Raw genomic sequence first — 15,953 nt, 5'->3', positions numbered from 1 at the left:
CAATGTATTATCCACAGTCATTAAATGGCTTGAATAACTGATTCTGATTGGTCGATCACAACATTCCAATGTATGGTATTCTCCAATAACAACTGATTGAACTATTAGCACAGGCTCATCCAGGTACTACAAATAATGTTAAGGCTTAGTGAATATTTTCATAAACAAATGTACTTTATTCACATACAAACGCATGTGTAGCAGTACATCAGATCCGTGCAGCTCTTAAAGAGACAGTGGCCTATATTCCTGCTGCATATTGTGTTTATCTTTATTAAAATACTGAAAATACTGAGAAAATGTCCTAGTTCTGGAAAAGCACTTGGAAAAATGTAAAAAAAAATAAAATAAATTAAAATCTCACAGGAGGTAATAATATTTCCTTCAACTATAGATCTAATTGTTATCATAGCTGCCAGCAAACTTCCTTCATATGTCAGTCATTGGCCCCTTTCACACAGTGATACCGGTAAATATCCGGAAAATTTCCAGAACGACTTTACCGGTAAATTCAAAAAAGCGCTGTTCACACAGGCGAGGACGTTACGGAATTTTTCCAGAAAAGACCGTTCACACATCCATTCCAAAATAGCGGTAAATTCTGACATCATTCACCACAAATGAGCCTTAAACGGCTGCGCTTGTATTTGTAAACATTTGACTACATCACAAACTCTGTGGATGATCAGTATTGTGAACAACTTCGATGAAAACATATGGAGGATCACTTTCGCATGTCCAGATGTTCATAATATGTATATGAATATGTAATATCATAAGCATCTTATCGATAATTATTTACACGGTTGGCATTAAGAAGAACATATAAACGTGATCTGACTAACTTCTAGCATAAATGATTCTGGGAAAATATTCAAAGGCTTTTATTCTCATAAACTGCGCGGACGTGAATGCGTCTGACTGTTCTGATTGGCTAAAGCAGACGTCTCACGTCAGCACGTTCTAGACGTGCACGCGCTCTTTCCGGCAATCTTCCTTCTGCGTTCACACAGCGCAGCATTCCGGCAAATTGCCGGTAATGTTACAACTTCTTTCTCCGGAAAATAGCCAGAACGAATTTACCGGTATTTTCAAAAAGGACCTGTTCACACATACAACCTTTACGGAAAATTGCCGGTAATTTTCCGGAAAGGTCTGTATGTGTGAAAGGGGCTATTGATTCTCGATATTTTCACCTGCTTTGAACTTGGATGCCGTCCTGATACAGGCGATCGTACGTGCAGATTTTCAGGTCAATGTTGGGGTTGTTCACCCACACAGGTACGCTCTCTGCCACCCCGTGAGCTGAGATGTCAATCTGTGCATTCACATAAAATGGAGAAACGTCAATTTGATGTTTATGTAGAGCTGCATGCGAACATAAAGAAGTAAACGCTGCTCATAATGAGGTGAGAACTCAACCGGTTCACACTCAGGTTGTGAAAATGTGATCTGGAAGTCCAGTTTAGCCTCTCCGGGAATGGTTGGTGTGAAGATGATGGGTACTCTGACACTCATAAACGGGCCGACTTCACCTTCAGAAGCCTGCAGAGAGAGAACCTGCATGTCACATTTTCATTTAACACACACAAATGGGAAAGTCACAATGAATTAAATGCAGCTATTGATAGTGGTGTTTTAATGCAGTGTTAAAATCCTTTCATCGAGATCTTTTTACGCAGAGGTTCAGGATAGAAACCGAAACTTAAAGGGATAGTTCACACAGAAATATCTATATTTTAAATTCTGTTATCTGTTTCTGGGCCATCAGTACTATAGGGAGGGGCTATCCACACTTTAGGGCGGGGCTATCAGCACTTTAGGGCGGAGATATCAGTCTTTTAGGGGTGGGGTCTTTAGGGCCGGGGCTATCAGTCAATAAGTGTGGGACTATCAGTGATTTAGGGGTGGGGCTATCAGTCCATTAGTGTGGGACTATCAGTGCTTTAGGGGTGGGGCTATCAGTCCATTAGGGGCAGGGCTATCAGTTAATTAGGATGGGACTATCAGTCTGTTATAGTGGTACTATCAGTCTATTGTGGGGGTTGGGGTACTATCAGTCCTTTAAGATAGTACTATCAGTCCATTAGGGCAGAGCTATCATTCCTTTAGGCCGAGGCTATCAAGGCATGCCTCATTTCCTGCTTTCATTTATTCGTCTGTCTTTTATCCTTTTGTTAGCATCACCCATCCTTCAACAATCCAATCAGTTCCCAAAGGGTGCAATCATGCACCGCCCTACAGGACCATTTCAATCAGATGTGCATCACAATATGGTAAAAAGGTACAATCTTAACTTCCGTTCAAGAGTCAAGACACACGGTTATGGGATGACCTGGCCTAGTGTGTTCTTACCTGGCCAATGCTAATCTCAGGAGGCTCAATGGTGCTCTGCATCACTTTAGTCTCCACTGACTCGGGATCAGCCATTAGAACCTCATCAGGACCTCTGATAGGAGACTCTATTGGCAAAATTAACGTACTATTACAAAGATGTTCACAATGTATTTTTGTACACAGACATATACTAATAAACAATTAAGAAACAAGGTTCTTTTCCATTAAAATAATGTATTTTATATATATGTGTATTATATTATATTTTGTATGATAAAAAAACTGTTTATTTATATTTGTAAAATATTTATACCTATTACAAATATTTATTCATAAATATTACTATCTTTTTGTTAGGCATATGTTTGTATTTATTTGTTTCTGCGTCTTTATACACACACACACACACACACACAAACACACACACACACACACACACACACACACACACACACACACACACACACACACACACACACACACACACACACACACATATATATATACACACAAATATTTATATATATCTATATATATAAATATCTATCTATATATCTATCTATCTATCTATCTATCTATCTATCTATCTATCTATCTATCTATCTATCTATCTATCTATCTATCTATCTATCTATCTATCTATCTATCTATCTATCTATCTATATATATATATATATATATATATATATATATATATATATATATATATATATATATATGTATGTATGTATGTATGTATACACTAAATGTACACAACTAGGCAAATGTTTTAGAACAGTAAGAATTTTAATTGAATAATAATAATAATAATAATAATAATAATAATAATAATCCCACAAATGTAGATGTATAACTACAGTGTAGCACAGGAGAAAAGCATTGTTTACCCAGGGCTCGAGTCACTGTGAGTGACATCTTGTGTGTTTTTTTCATACCTGATGTGATTTCTGCTTTTTCTTCATTCAGGCTGGGCATCTCAACATCTGTTTTGCCGGAAACCTGCACAGAGAAATATAAGAGAACAATTTATCAGCTTGAAAAAAGACTAAGTTAAATATTGTTGTCAAGCAATAGTAAACCCAAAACAATTAAGATTCTGTCAGCATTTACTCACTTGTTTCAAAAAAACCTGTTTGAGTTTCTTTATTTTGTTGAACACAAAGGAAGATATTCTGAAGCATATTTTGCTCCTACCATGCCTGTCAGTGACTGCTTTTTCTCTTTCAAAATTATTCAGAATATCTTGTTTTGTGCTCAACAAAAGAAAGAAACTCTAAAAAGCTTTTACATTTTAATGTAAGGAAATAACGAGGAACTTTTAATCTATCTATCTGTATACATTTTGATATACATATTAAATAATTAAATATATATATATATATATATATATATATATATATATATATATATATATATATATATATATATATATATATATATATATATATATATAAATAATTATATATATTATTTATTTCAATTGAATATTTTTACACTGAATCTATTTTGCATTATTTCTGAACATCATTTTTTGTTGTTATTATCATTAACCACTGTAACCTACCTTTATTTAACAACAATAGGACAAATGTTTTGACAAAATTTGAGTCCATGTATACCATCTGGGTGGGTTATATTTTATTTTATATTTTATATTTATTTGATTTTCCTAATTGTTAAAGGGAACATCCTGGCATTCACTTCGCTTTTTTTCACGTTTCCACATCATGTTCTTAGTAAAGTCAGCTAGAGGATGTATGGAGCAACTGTGTACATGTGTACTAGTTTTATATCTTTGTGGGGACTTAAACCTGAACGCACACAGACTTATGGGGACCAAAATTAAGCTCCCCATGGGTAAACATGCTCATATATAACACAGAATAAAGTATCTTGAAAATGTAAAAATGCTAATTGTTGTGTGTGTGTGCGTGTGGCTGACCGGTGTTTGCTGCAGGCTGGACACAGGGGTCAGAGTGTAGCGAGTGCCGAGGGCTCCTCTGTTGGTCATGGTAATCATTCGGGAAACCGTCTGTCCCACTACATGAGTGCCAAAATCCACAAAACACTGATCTACAACCATCTGGGGGGGAAATATGAGATAATGTGACTTTCGAAAAAACACATCAAAGGGAGAGTCACACTTGTTTCAAACCCTTATTAGTTTCTTTCTCAGGATTGATCATGAAAGAAGATATTTTGAAGAATGCTGGAAACATGTAACGATTGACTACCTTACTATTTGGCTTTCCTACTGTGGAAGTCAATGGTTACAGGTTTTCAGCATTCTTCAAAATATCTTCTTTTGCTTTCAACTGAAGAAACTAATTATAGAATTAATTTGAGAGAGAATAAATAGTGAGTACATCTTCATTTTTGGGGGAACTAGCCCTTTAACAGCGTCGTAAATGCGCTTGCTTGTTGTGAAATTATTTGAAACAGATAATATGCAGGAACTCCTACCTCACATTTTTTCCTGGAGCACTTGATGGGCACAGAAAAAGGGCCAGCTGCCGACTGAAAGTGAATTACTCCATCCAGATCCACATCCACCTACAGCAAATATTAAAGATTTGATGCTGTCTTTATTCCACACTGTTGTTTTTATTTAGTTTTTAGTTTTTAAATAATAAAAGCGGAGTGGCTCGGTGGTTAGCACTGTCGCCTTACAGCGAGAAGGTTGCTGGTTTGAGTCCCGGCTGGGTCAGCTGGCATTTCTGTGTGGAGTTTGCATGTTCTCCCTGTGTTGGTGTTTCCAAACCACAGTCCAAACGCATGCGCTATGGGGGAATTGATTAACTAAATTGGTCGTAGTGTATAAGCGTGTGTGTGAATGAGTGTGTATGGGTGTTTCCCAGTACTCTGTGACAGCTGTAAGGGCATCCGCTGTGTGAAACATATGCTGGAATAGTTGGCGGTTCATCCCCCTGTGGCGTCCCCTGATGAATAAAGGGACTAAGCTGAGGGAAAATGAATGAATGAATGGAAGTCAATGGTTTCAGCGTTCTCCTTTAATCTTCTTTAATGATGGCAGAATATTTATTTTTGGATGAACTGTCGCTTTAAGAAGCAACAACAGCGACTACAGACTGAAGCAGAGATATATCTTCCTGAGCTGATGATAGTACGGTGAAAAACCTTACCGAGGGTCTAAATATAGCCTCCAGTTCACAAGCCATCCCAGCAGACATGGGCCCCGGTGGCTCGAAACTGCAAGAAAAGAGGTCACACGTTTATTAAATTAGTCAATACATGCAAACAGCCTGACAGTGACTAATTGCACATTTATAGCAGCAACAACATATTACAGCATGGCAGATTCACCCTGCATTTACACATTTTAGTGACCCAGAAGCACGATAACTTGTGTCTTTTGTTGCACAAGTACAGTTGAAGTCAGAATTATTCCCCCTCCTGTGAATCTAGTTTTCTTTTTTCAGATATTTCCCAAATGATGTTGAACAGATTCAGGAATTCAGAATTTCCTTTAATATTTGTTCTTCTGGAGAAAGTCTTATTTGTTTTATTTTAGCTAGAATAAAAGCAGCTTTCATGTTTGTATGGAAAATACATGTTTGTACAGTATAAAATCCTGCAATTGACTGATGTGTTTGGCGCCATCTACTGGTACTTCTCTAAAAAGCCACAGTTCAGAGTGCCTTCACCACAGAATTAGTACTTATTATTTCTGAAAATCATTGATTTTTGCTTATAATTATTTTATTTCAGTTCATTTATCAGTGACTGTGTCAGGGCCAATATCCTAGTGGTTAGTGTGCTGACTTATAGGGCCATGGTGCTTACGGCGACCTGAGTTCGATTCCTGGCTCGAGGTCCTTTGCCAACCCTTCCCCTCTCTCTGCTCCCAATACTTTCCTGTCTGTAACCACCCCCCCCCCCCCAACAAAATAAAAAAAATGTATTAGTGATCATACTGATTATGTAGTTAATGTCACCGACTCAGTCCCAGTCATTCCCCTCGCTGGCCAGCAGAGGTCATCATCACCGGACTTCTAAACCATTACGTCATCCACTTACACTGACAGCATGCACACCTGCAGCTCATCCAACTAATGACACACTCACACATATACGCAGCACACACACACACACACGCTCAGTCAATGCAAAGTCTTGTTCTGCCCAGGCTAACACTACTGAGCGTTTCTCATCCTTGCCTGCTTCCCTGTTGTGATCTTGCTTCGTTCTCTGATCAAGTCCTGCCTGCCGCCTGCCTTATACCTGTGCCTGAACCCCTGACTTTGATCCTCGCCGCCTGCCTTGAACTCTAGCCTGCTTACCGACTCTGATAGCCGCCTGCCTCTGACCCATGCCTGCTTACTCATCCTGTGTTTACCTGCCGCCAGCCCAACGACAATATACTACTGTGTTTGATGTGAGTTTGCGCACGCACAACATCTGTGTGCTATTTGTTATTAAACTGTGTTTAATAAAAATACTGCAAATGGATCCATCTGTGTCCGCCACTTCGTTACAGTTAAACATGCCTAGTATACATTTTTAATCAGATGAAGAAAAGTTAGAACACGACTTTCATGTTTATATGTATTAAATCCTGCAATTGACTGATGTGTTTGGCGCCATCTACTGGCACTTCTATAAAAAGCCACAGTTCAGAAGGCTTAAACCACAGAATGAATGCTTATTAATTCTGAAAATCATTTATTTTTGCTAATTATAATTTTATTTCAGATTATTTATCAGTTTTAGTTCATTTTTTATTTTAATTTCAGGTAGTGAAAATGTTTTGACAAATCCTGTCTTGGTTTTCGTTATAAAATAACCTTGATTACTACTGTATGATGCAGGAACTTTGCAAATATCGACATCTTTTAGTTCATGATCCCAGTTTACTATTGCAATTTTTAATTTTATAAAAAACATTTGAAGGTCAATATTATTAAGCAATATTAGTTTTAGATTGTCTCCAGAACAAACCACTGCAGGGGCGGACTGGCCATCTGGCAATTCTGGCAAATGCCAGAAGGGCCGGACCTTTTATTTTAAAATGTGGGCCGGTGTGCTATTTTTCAAATTTTTTTATGTATTGTTTTTACATGCAGGCAGCTTTTATCTCTTGCAAGAAGTGAATGTGATGATGATAATAGTAATGATAATAATAAATGTTAAGCATTGGCCCAATCGGCAATGGCCGGCTGGTTTCGAGAGGGGCTGACCCAATCAGAGGTTACATGGACGTAATCAAAATCTGGCAAGAATGTCAAACAAACAGTAAGTGCAGCACAAGCTAATTGTCAGAGATGGACTGTAAAAAAGGAAAGGTGTTGCCGAAAAGCTCAGAGAAAGCAAAAGATTGCTCTAAAATCAGACGCTGACAAATGCATAAAATTAACTGAAATAGTCTCGAAAGGGGGCAGCGCAGTGGGTTGCACTGTTGCCTCACAGCAAGAAGGTCAATGGTTCGAGCCTTGGCTGAGTCAGTTGGTGTTTTTGTGTGGAGTTTGCACATGTTCGTGTGGGTTTCCCTCACAAGTTCAAACACGAGGTGAATTGGGTTACACATATGGGTAACACATATGCTAAAAAAGTTAGTGGTTCATTCTGCTGTGGCGATCTCAGATTAATAAAGGAACTAAGTTGAAAAGAAAATGAATGAATGAAATGATTGATGTATAAATTTGTTATAAATGGGTTGTTTTTGTTCCAGTCACATACATTAAAAGTTTAAATATATATTACATAAGGTACTGCTTATATTATTTCACCATCTGTGCACTAATAAAAGTAGGGCTGTGTCGGTGTGGTAATATGGGCTGGTGTGGCTACAGTGCCAGGGCTGATTTTAAGTCCCAGTCCGCCCCTGAACCACTGTTATACAATGACTTGCCTAATTACCCTAACTTTACCCTAATTACCCTAGTGAAGCCTTTACATGTCACTTTAAGCTGAATACTAGTGTCTTGAAGAATATCTAGTCTAATATTATGTGCTGTCATCATGACAAAGAGAAAATAAATCAGTTATTAAAACTATTTTTTATAAATGTCTTGAACTAAAAAAGAAATGGGGGATAATATATAGGGGGGGCTAATCATTTTGACTTCAACTGAATATATTTTTTTACAGATAAATGTTACACAGGTTTGGAATGACCCAACTAAACACTAACATATAAGATGCTCCAGTATGCACCCACCTGACGGACACATGATCTCGGAGATTGTCTGAAACTCCTATGAGTTTACAGTAATTAGTCCCATACGTGACATTTGTGAGTGTGACTTTCTTCTTGTAGATCCTCCCAACCTCCCAATCCTGTAAATACAGTTTAGAAACAACACACCTCTCATTTAAACACATGTTAAATAATACACCAGATTTATAACATGCCCTAGTTGAAAATTATAAGCCCTATTTCCTTTTCAAGGGCGCCATGAAGGCTTAGTGGTTAGTACTGTGGCCAGTTGGCATTTCTGTGTGGAGTTCTCCCCGTGTAAGCCAAAGGAAAACAAATGAATGAATAAATTCCCTTTTCTTCAAAGTCTTGTTTTTAAGCACAATGGTAACTCATTTCTAATAATAAGATGGCCTAAAGAAATAAGAGATGAATATTATTATTATAATTTAACATCCTGCATTCAGTACCTTGAACAGAATAACCTCCGGTTTGCTGATGAATGGTGGTCCTTTTGATTCTCTGCTCTTTACGGTCTTTTTTTCAGCTTTGGAAGCTGAACTTTTGTTCAGCTTGGTCTTCATGGTGGTGTGAGATGTTTCAAGCTCAATATTTTCATCTGACGAGGCCTAAGAGAACAGATATGACCAAAAATAGTGTTTTTACAATATGCAGCAGATCACATTAGCAATCTGGAGCACAGACAGTATAGAGACATGGCAATAATGCAGAACTCAACACTGATTGGCTGTTTCATCTCATTTTAACAGATAGTCTTGACTGAAGTAAAACATGTGTCTGATGTAAAACATATGCTGGAATAGTTGGAGGTTCATTCCACTGTGGCGATCCCTGATAAATAAGTAACTAAGTGGATAAAAAAGGAATGAATAAAGTTAGAGCAATCAAATCTTTTTTTGCACTGAAGAGACATCTCTCATGCATAGTACACTGCAAAAGATAAGAGAAGTACGCCACAATCAAACACATCTATCATAAAAAGCACAGGGATGTAAAGAAAACATAACAAACCAAAGATTGAGATGCTTCTATACTTCATTTTGAATTTGTTACCATATAATCGGTGTGTTTGTGCTCCCAAAGGCCGGTGAACTCAGGCTGGGCCAGGCTCATGTCTCCGTCATCTTCATCCTTCATTTCCACGCACTCTGGTGAGAAACTGACTTCGCTGATGCTGTCACTGCGGGAGCTCACAAAAGACGCTCTGGGACTCAACACTTCATGCCTTTGCTGAATTAAACACAACAAAACAGTCAGGTCAGCTGCATAATTAGTAAAACATATGCGAATATGCACTTCCATTTACACTGAATGTGTTTTACAAGATTGGCTCATTGTGGATACGTACCCCTGTATATATTTCTGGAGATCGCAAATTATATAGCCAGAGGTATCTATGGCTAGGGCCAGACGGAATCTGCTGACGTTTTTTGCTATTTCTGCTGAGAATTTTGGTAAAAGTCTGCGGATTTCTGCGGAATTATGTTGGGAGTATCAAAAATAAAACCTCAATATATGAAATAAAAAATAATATATTTTTAACTTTTACTTCATGTTTAAAATGCTAATCCAATTAGATTCACTTTATTTGGTAAATAAAGCAAGTTTGTCATATAATATATCTAGTAAAAGACAGAAAATAATACTGTACAAACTGCGCTGTATATAAATCAGATGAACATTTTCATATTAGTCAATAATATTACTAAATTTAATTAAAACACTGAATAAATATAGATTTGCACACATTTACTCAAGTAAAAAAACAGAATTAATGATGGGCTAAAAATCTGCAGAAAATCTGAGGAATTCTGCGCGCGCAGATTCCGGGTAGAGCTACCTATGGCTGCATTTCGTCTTTAAAACGAATGCTATGAATGCAGTATGATGTCATCGATGACTTCTGTTCCTATTCTCGCTTACCTCTGAATTGACAGCTTTTCTGCTGTTACTAGTTTGCCCATTAGCTCACCGCATATTTTGGGCTTGGACTTGGGCAGCAGAGCGGAGTTGACCAAGACGACGGGGTTCTAGTCCGGTGAAAAACAGTTCCAGAACGGTAAAAAAAAAGGCAATAAAATAAAAACCAGGCAGCCGCAAGGGGTTTTCTTATTCTGGATTGCTTTTGAAAACTATGTTAGTTGGGTTTAGGGAATCGGGTGTTTGTGTCAATCGGTGCTTTTGAAAACATTATTGGTTGGGTTTAGGGAAAGAGGAGAGTGGGTCAGTCGATCGGTCAGTCAGTCAGTCGACAGCAGCCTCTGGTGGATTTACGCGAGACAGCAGGTGTGAATGGCACTCGCAAGAGAAATTTGAAATCTTAAAAAGCATACACAACGGCCTCTGGTGGATTCACGAAAAACAAAACCTGCAAAAAAAAAAAAACGTAGCTCCTGAGACATATTTCATGCTCTCCAGAAATATATACAGGGATACGTATCCACAATGAACCTTTCCAATACACTACGTTTCTTTTTTCACAAGCACCAGCTTTTTTAGATGCACTATGAAGTTAAACAAACAACAAATTCTACACGAACACCGCTAAAGTCTTTGGTGCTGCTCATCACTGTCAGTTCCAAAGTAGTGGACCACATTTTTAACAAACTTGTCTCCTAAGCTCTGGCCTTCCTGATCATGCTCAGACACACTCAGTTTAATAAGCAGTTCATATGGGTTTTCTACAAATATTTGCAGTTTGTAACAGCTGTACTTCAGTGTAAACTATATTGCTATTCAAAAAAAGTGCATGATAAATAAAGATATTGTTTCTTGACAGAAAGAGTCAGCTCTGAGTCGCCTTAATGAGTCGATCTACATCAGCACAATCAAAGTAACTAATCTGCATAATACTCACCTACAGTTGAAGTCAGAATTATTACCCCCCTTCAAATGTTTTGTTCTTTTTAAAATATTTTCCAAAGGATGTTGAACAGATTCAGGAAATTTTCACAGTATGTCTGAAAATATTCTTTCTTCTGGAAAAAGTTGTATTTGTTTTATTTCGGCTAGAATAAAAGCAGTTTTAAATTTTTTAAACACCATTTTAGGGACAATATTATTATCCCCTTTAAGCTATATTTTTTCTCGATAGTCTACAGAACAACCAATCGTTATACAATAACTTGCCTAATTACCCTAACCTGCCTAGTTACCTTAATTAACCTAGGTAAGAATTAAATGTCACTTTAAGCTGTATAGAAGTGTCTTGAAAAATATCTAGTAAAATATTATTTACTGTCATCATGGTCAAAGAGAAAATAAATATATTATTAGAAATAAGTTTTTTAAATTATTATGTTTAGAAATGTGTTGAAAAAATCTCTCTGTTAAACAGAAATTGAGGAAAAAAATAAACAAGTGGTCTAATAATTCAGGGGGGCTAATAATTCTGACCTCAACTGTACCTGTGACATTTGAAACACTCTGAAATGAGTTACTGACAGGGATGGATCAATTAAAATAGACTCGACCACCTGACCAATTAGAGCAAAGCTGGTTTATAAAAGGGGAGGGGTTTACACACCTTAGGCTCTGAATTGATTCAAGCAAACTACATTGAAATCCTTGTCTAATGACTCCAATAATAAATGCATATTCTGATAAAATTACCATGTTTTCTGACCTTGGATGCATTTAAAGCTATCGTAGGACACTCTGACATAATATTAGGACACTTTAAAGTACTACATGGCCTGTTATATCTACATATCTATGGTCAGTGTGATTGGCACCTCTCTTTTTGTATGCTCAGATGAAGATAGTATGTCCTGCAGGAGTTTCCCCGGCTGTTTTTTCCCATGGATGGGTGCAGGAGCTTTTTTATGCTTCTCCTCATTCCTTTCTAAGAGCAATTTAGCCACAATCTCCATTTGCCTCGCTCTCCGTTTCTCTTCAAACTCCCTTCAATGAAACACATACAATATCAGAAACATGTACATCACAGCTTTCTGCATTCAGCTGTAGTGTATATGTGAAAGCCTCACTCGTTCCTCTTGCTGTGGCGCTCCTGCAGTTTCAGTCGGTGGAGGTGTTCAGTGCTGTTCATTCCCCGGGCCTCCAGCCACTCCTTCATCTGCTGCTCTTGCTCCCTCTGTATCTGTTCAGATGCTTTCTGTCGTTGCTTTCTAGCGTTAATACTCTCCTAAAGTGAATGAAGAGAGGATCTATTATAGATGTAAACCCACATACACTTTCATCCAGCAATAAAGCTCTGTTCACTCTTCTGTTCTCTCTTACTGTGGATGTAAGTGACTCTGGTTTGTTTACACTGAAAAATAAGGTAGCGTACACTACGATTAAGCATAGGTCACCTTGATCAGGCTTGTGTTTCCATTGTATCCAACAGTATGCTATTTTAACAATCTAGGTCAGGGATGTCCAAACTCGGTCCTGGAGGGCTGGTGTTGGAGTTTAGCTCCAACTTGCTTAAATACACCTGCCTGGAAGCTTCTTGTATACAAAGAAAGAGCTTGATTAGCTGGTTTAGGTGTGTTTAATTGGGGTTGGAACTAAAATATGTAGGACATCAGCCCTCCATGACCGAGTTTGGACACCTCTAATCTAGGTGCATAGTCTAAAGCACACTTAGGGCACGTCTGAATCCACTTTTGCTGTTTTAATGATGGGAAAAACAGTCTGTGCACTTGGCGCATGGTTCAAAACTATTGTTCTTATTTTTTTTAATGACATAGATGTGTTTGGGCATGACGTGCAATAAACAGAGTCGCATCTCCTATTCCCTTTAAGAGTTAGATGCGTCGTGTCATGGCGCATTTGCTATTTACATGACAAATTTATCAAGCGCAAAGATTAGTTTCAAAACTATTCCTGAATTCAGTTCTAATTTACAGCAAACAAATAAATTAATAACCACAACAAAGTGTGAACTGAGTTACATCCAAACACACATCCTATTGCTTCTATATAGTAATGCATACAACTCTAAAACCCGACAGGTGGACAAATCTGAACAAAAAATGATAAAAACAAATATAATTATGCATATAATAAATAATATTAACAATACTAAACAAAGGTTAATTGTCATGCATAAACTAGCTACAATAGATTCCACCTAAGCCCCCTTTTTTTACACTTTTTTACACTTTAATCCTTTATTTCTTTATATTTAAAAATATTTGTGTACTGCTGCACATCCCTGTGTGTGTATTAAGCAATCTGTATGCGTGTTTTGGACCCATATAGGCGCATGCTACTAAAGCCCTCTTTAAATAACAAATAAATACTCGGCGTTATTGAATTTAGACTAGTTTTTAGTTGGTCAATGGTGCGGTCTATTTCAGTTGCCTAAAAATAGCAACATGTCAACAATACATCTTAACACACCTCCTTTTCAGACCAGCATGCACATGGATGCAAAAATAGGCCCAAATGCATTTGCTCACGATGCAAAATGATAAAATGATATCTGTGCAGGGCTGAAAATTGCAAAAAAAAAACACTTTAGTCTTGTCTGATGCCGCATTGCGCCACACGTATGATACTGTAGGTCCCAGAATGTTACAATCAATATCATTGTCCAAAACAATGGTATTGTTTTAAAATCCTAACAAGTTTTCTAAGTTTCTACTTAGAGATAAAGAGGAGCCGTGCTGATTGTTCAGATGAGCCTCACTGAGTCTCATAAGGCATTATACAGAGATTTTGATTCACTAATAAAATTCTGAAATCTTCAGCTGTTATAATTACTCGCAACTCTTTTCGCGACTCTTACAGTCAGATGATGGTACCTGAGTGGCAGCGTAACTGGCTTTGAGTGCCATCACTGCCGTTTTCCTCTTCTTCAGTAGTTCCTGCTTCCTCTCTTCTGCTTCAGCGTCTTTCTGTTTTATCCTACAACACAAAAACACAGAAATCTTCTATATGATCTTATTTTAAATAGACTTTATCAGACTGGCAGATTATAATCAAAGCAGAGAAGGTTGAACGTTTTATGGATTTTTTCATGTAAATTGTTTCCAGTGAGGTTTGGGTTTAGGGCTAGTGCTGTAGTAGAGGAGTAGAATATACAGTCTGTACAGTATAAAATCATTACGTCTATGGGAAATCAACATAAAGATAGCTGAACAAGTGTGTGTGTGTGTGTGTGTCACACCTCTGTAGAGTCTGTTTGAGGTAGACAGCTGCTTTGAGATGACTAGCAAGAGCCTGTTCCTGTTGCTTCTTTTGAAGATCCATCTGCTCTTGTAAAAGCTTCTCACGTTCACTGTCACGTAGCAGATCACACAAATAACAATCTCATCTGAAAGATCTGAACATCTGGAGATTTTTTTAAAACAACAACACACTACTTTCCCAAAATCTTTCCAAAAATTCATATTTTTCTGTTCAAGAGGAGAAAAAAAATCAGCATTAAATGTAATTGTTGCATCATTTAGACTGATAAATAGCAAGGTTACTGGTCTTTAGTTCAAGAAAATAAATAAATAATAATAATATTAATAATAATGATAAAAGCATATTAAACTATTACATTTCGTCTTGGTGTGCTTTGTGTCTGCGTCCTCTAATAACCCTCTTCTCGCGCTGGAATCTGAGCTTTTGTGTCTTCTGGTCCTGAGACTGAATGGTTTTCTCCTCTAGCTCTAGTTCCTGACGGAGATCCAAGAAGCGACCCAGTTCTACCTCCACCTGACACAGCTCCAGCCTGGAGACACGGTAAAAAAAATAACACACTGCAAACAATGCTTTTCTTACTTACAGCTTTCGTCTTGTTTCTAGTCCAAATATTTAAAAATCATTCAATCAAGAAGCATTTTCTAGACACGTATTAAATATTGTGCTGCCTTCAAAAATAATAAGTCGAAATTAAGTGAGTGTTTAAAGTAAAATATTCTTATTTAAAACCAAAAGCAAGATTGATGTACTTGTTTAAAGGAAAACCCACTTAGTTTTGACTTATTATTTCCCAAAAAATATTTTACAATTGTCAAGAAAAAACTTCTTGATTTAAGAATTAAATTGAACGTTGATTTAACTACCAATTCTCACTATAGTAATTCATTATTCATTCATTCATTTTCTTGTCGGCTTAGTCCCTTTATTAATCCAGGGTCGCCACAGCGGAATGAATCGCCAACTTATCCAGCAAGTTTTTATGCAGTGGATGCTCTTCCAGCCGCAACCCATCACTGGGAAAAGTAGTTCATTACCTGCCTATTATTAAGACATTGACTGTTTATTAGTACTTAACAAGTATTATGTAAGATTTAATTATCTTATCTGTATTACTAACTATCAGCAGCAAATTAGGAGTTTTTTGTTTAGGCAAAAGTCATAGTTAATGGTTTGTTAACAGTGAGAATTGCACCTTAAAATGAAGTGTGAGCAAATATGCTGTCTTCCTAATTATTTTCAGTAATATACATTATTTTTTAATATTTTTATATTTACATTTACATTTAGTCATTTAGCA

General features: G+C 37.1%; 1 protein-coding gene across 4 annotated transcripts in view; it reads right to left on the bottom strand.

Annotated features, from left to right (window-relative positions):
- Nucleotides 1–15,953, bottom strand: part of cfap74 (cilia and flagella associated protein 74) — a 56,684-nt gene that overhangs the window by 34,101 nt on the left and 6,630 nt on the right. For all 4 annotated transcript variants that reach the window (XM_087265614.1, XM_087265615.1, XM_087265616.1 and 1 more), the window contains exons 7-21: nt 15,012–15,185; nt 14,634–14,744; nt 14,269–14,371; nt 12,502–12,659; nt 12,250–12,418; nt 9,569–9,745; nt 8,965–9,123; nt 8,516–8,634; nt 5,481–5,547; nt 4,801–4,890; nt 4,280–4,420; nt 3,273–3,336; nt 2,356–2,462; nt 1,423–1,545; nt 1,197–1,318 (exon numbers count right to left, since the gene is read on the bottom strand). In XM_087265614.1, the coding sequence (XP_087121740.1) occupies nt 1,197–1,318; nt 1,423–1,545; nt 2,356–2,462; nt 3,273–3,336; nt 4,280–4,420; nt 4,801–4,890; nt 5,481–5,547; nt 8,516–8,634; nt 8,965–9,123; nt 9,569–9,745; nt 12,250–12,418; nt 12,502–12,659; nt 14,269–14,371; nt 14,634–14,744; nt 15,012–15,185 (1,884 nt within the window). The remainder of the gene's footprint in view (nt 1–1,196; nt 1,319–1,422; nt 1,546–2,355; nt 2,463–3,272; nt 3,337–4,279; nt 4,421–4,800; nt 4,891–5,480; nt 5,548–8,515; nt 8,635–8,964; nt 9,124–9,568; nt 9,746–12,249; nt 12,419–12,501; nt 12,660–14,268; nt 14,372–14,633; nt 14,745–15,011; nt 15,186–15,953) is intronic.

The sequence above is a fragment of the Danio rerio genome, chromosome 8 (assembly GCF_052040795.2).
Source record: "Danio rerio strain M-AB ecotype USA chromosome 8, GRCz13ab, whole genome shotgun sequence".
NCBI classification, from domain to species: Eukaryota; Metazoa; Chordata; class Actinopteri; order Cypriniformes; family Danionidae; genus Danio; species Danio rerio.
This window is presented reverse-complemented; position numbering and strand designations above follow the sequence as displayed.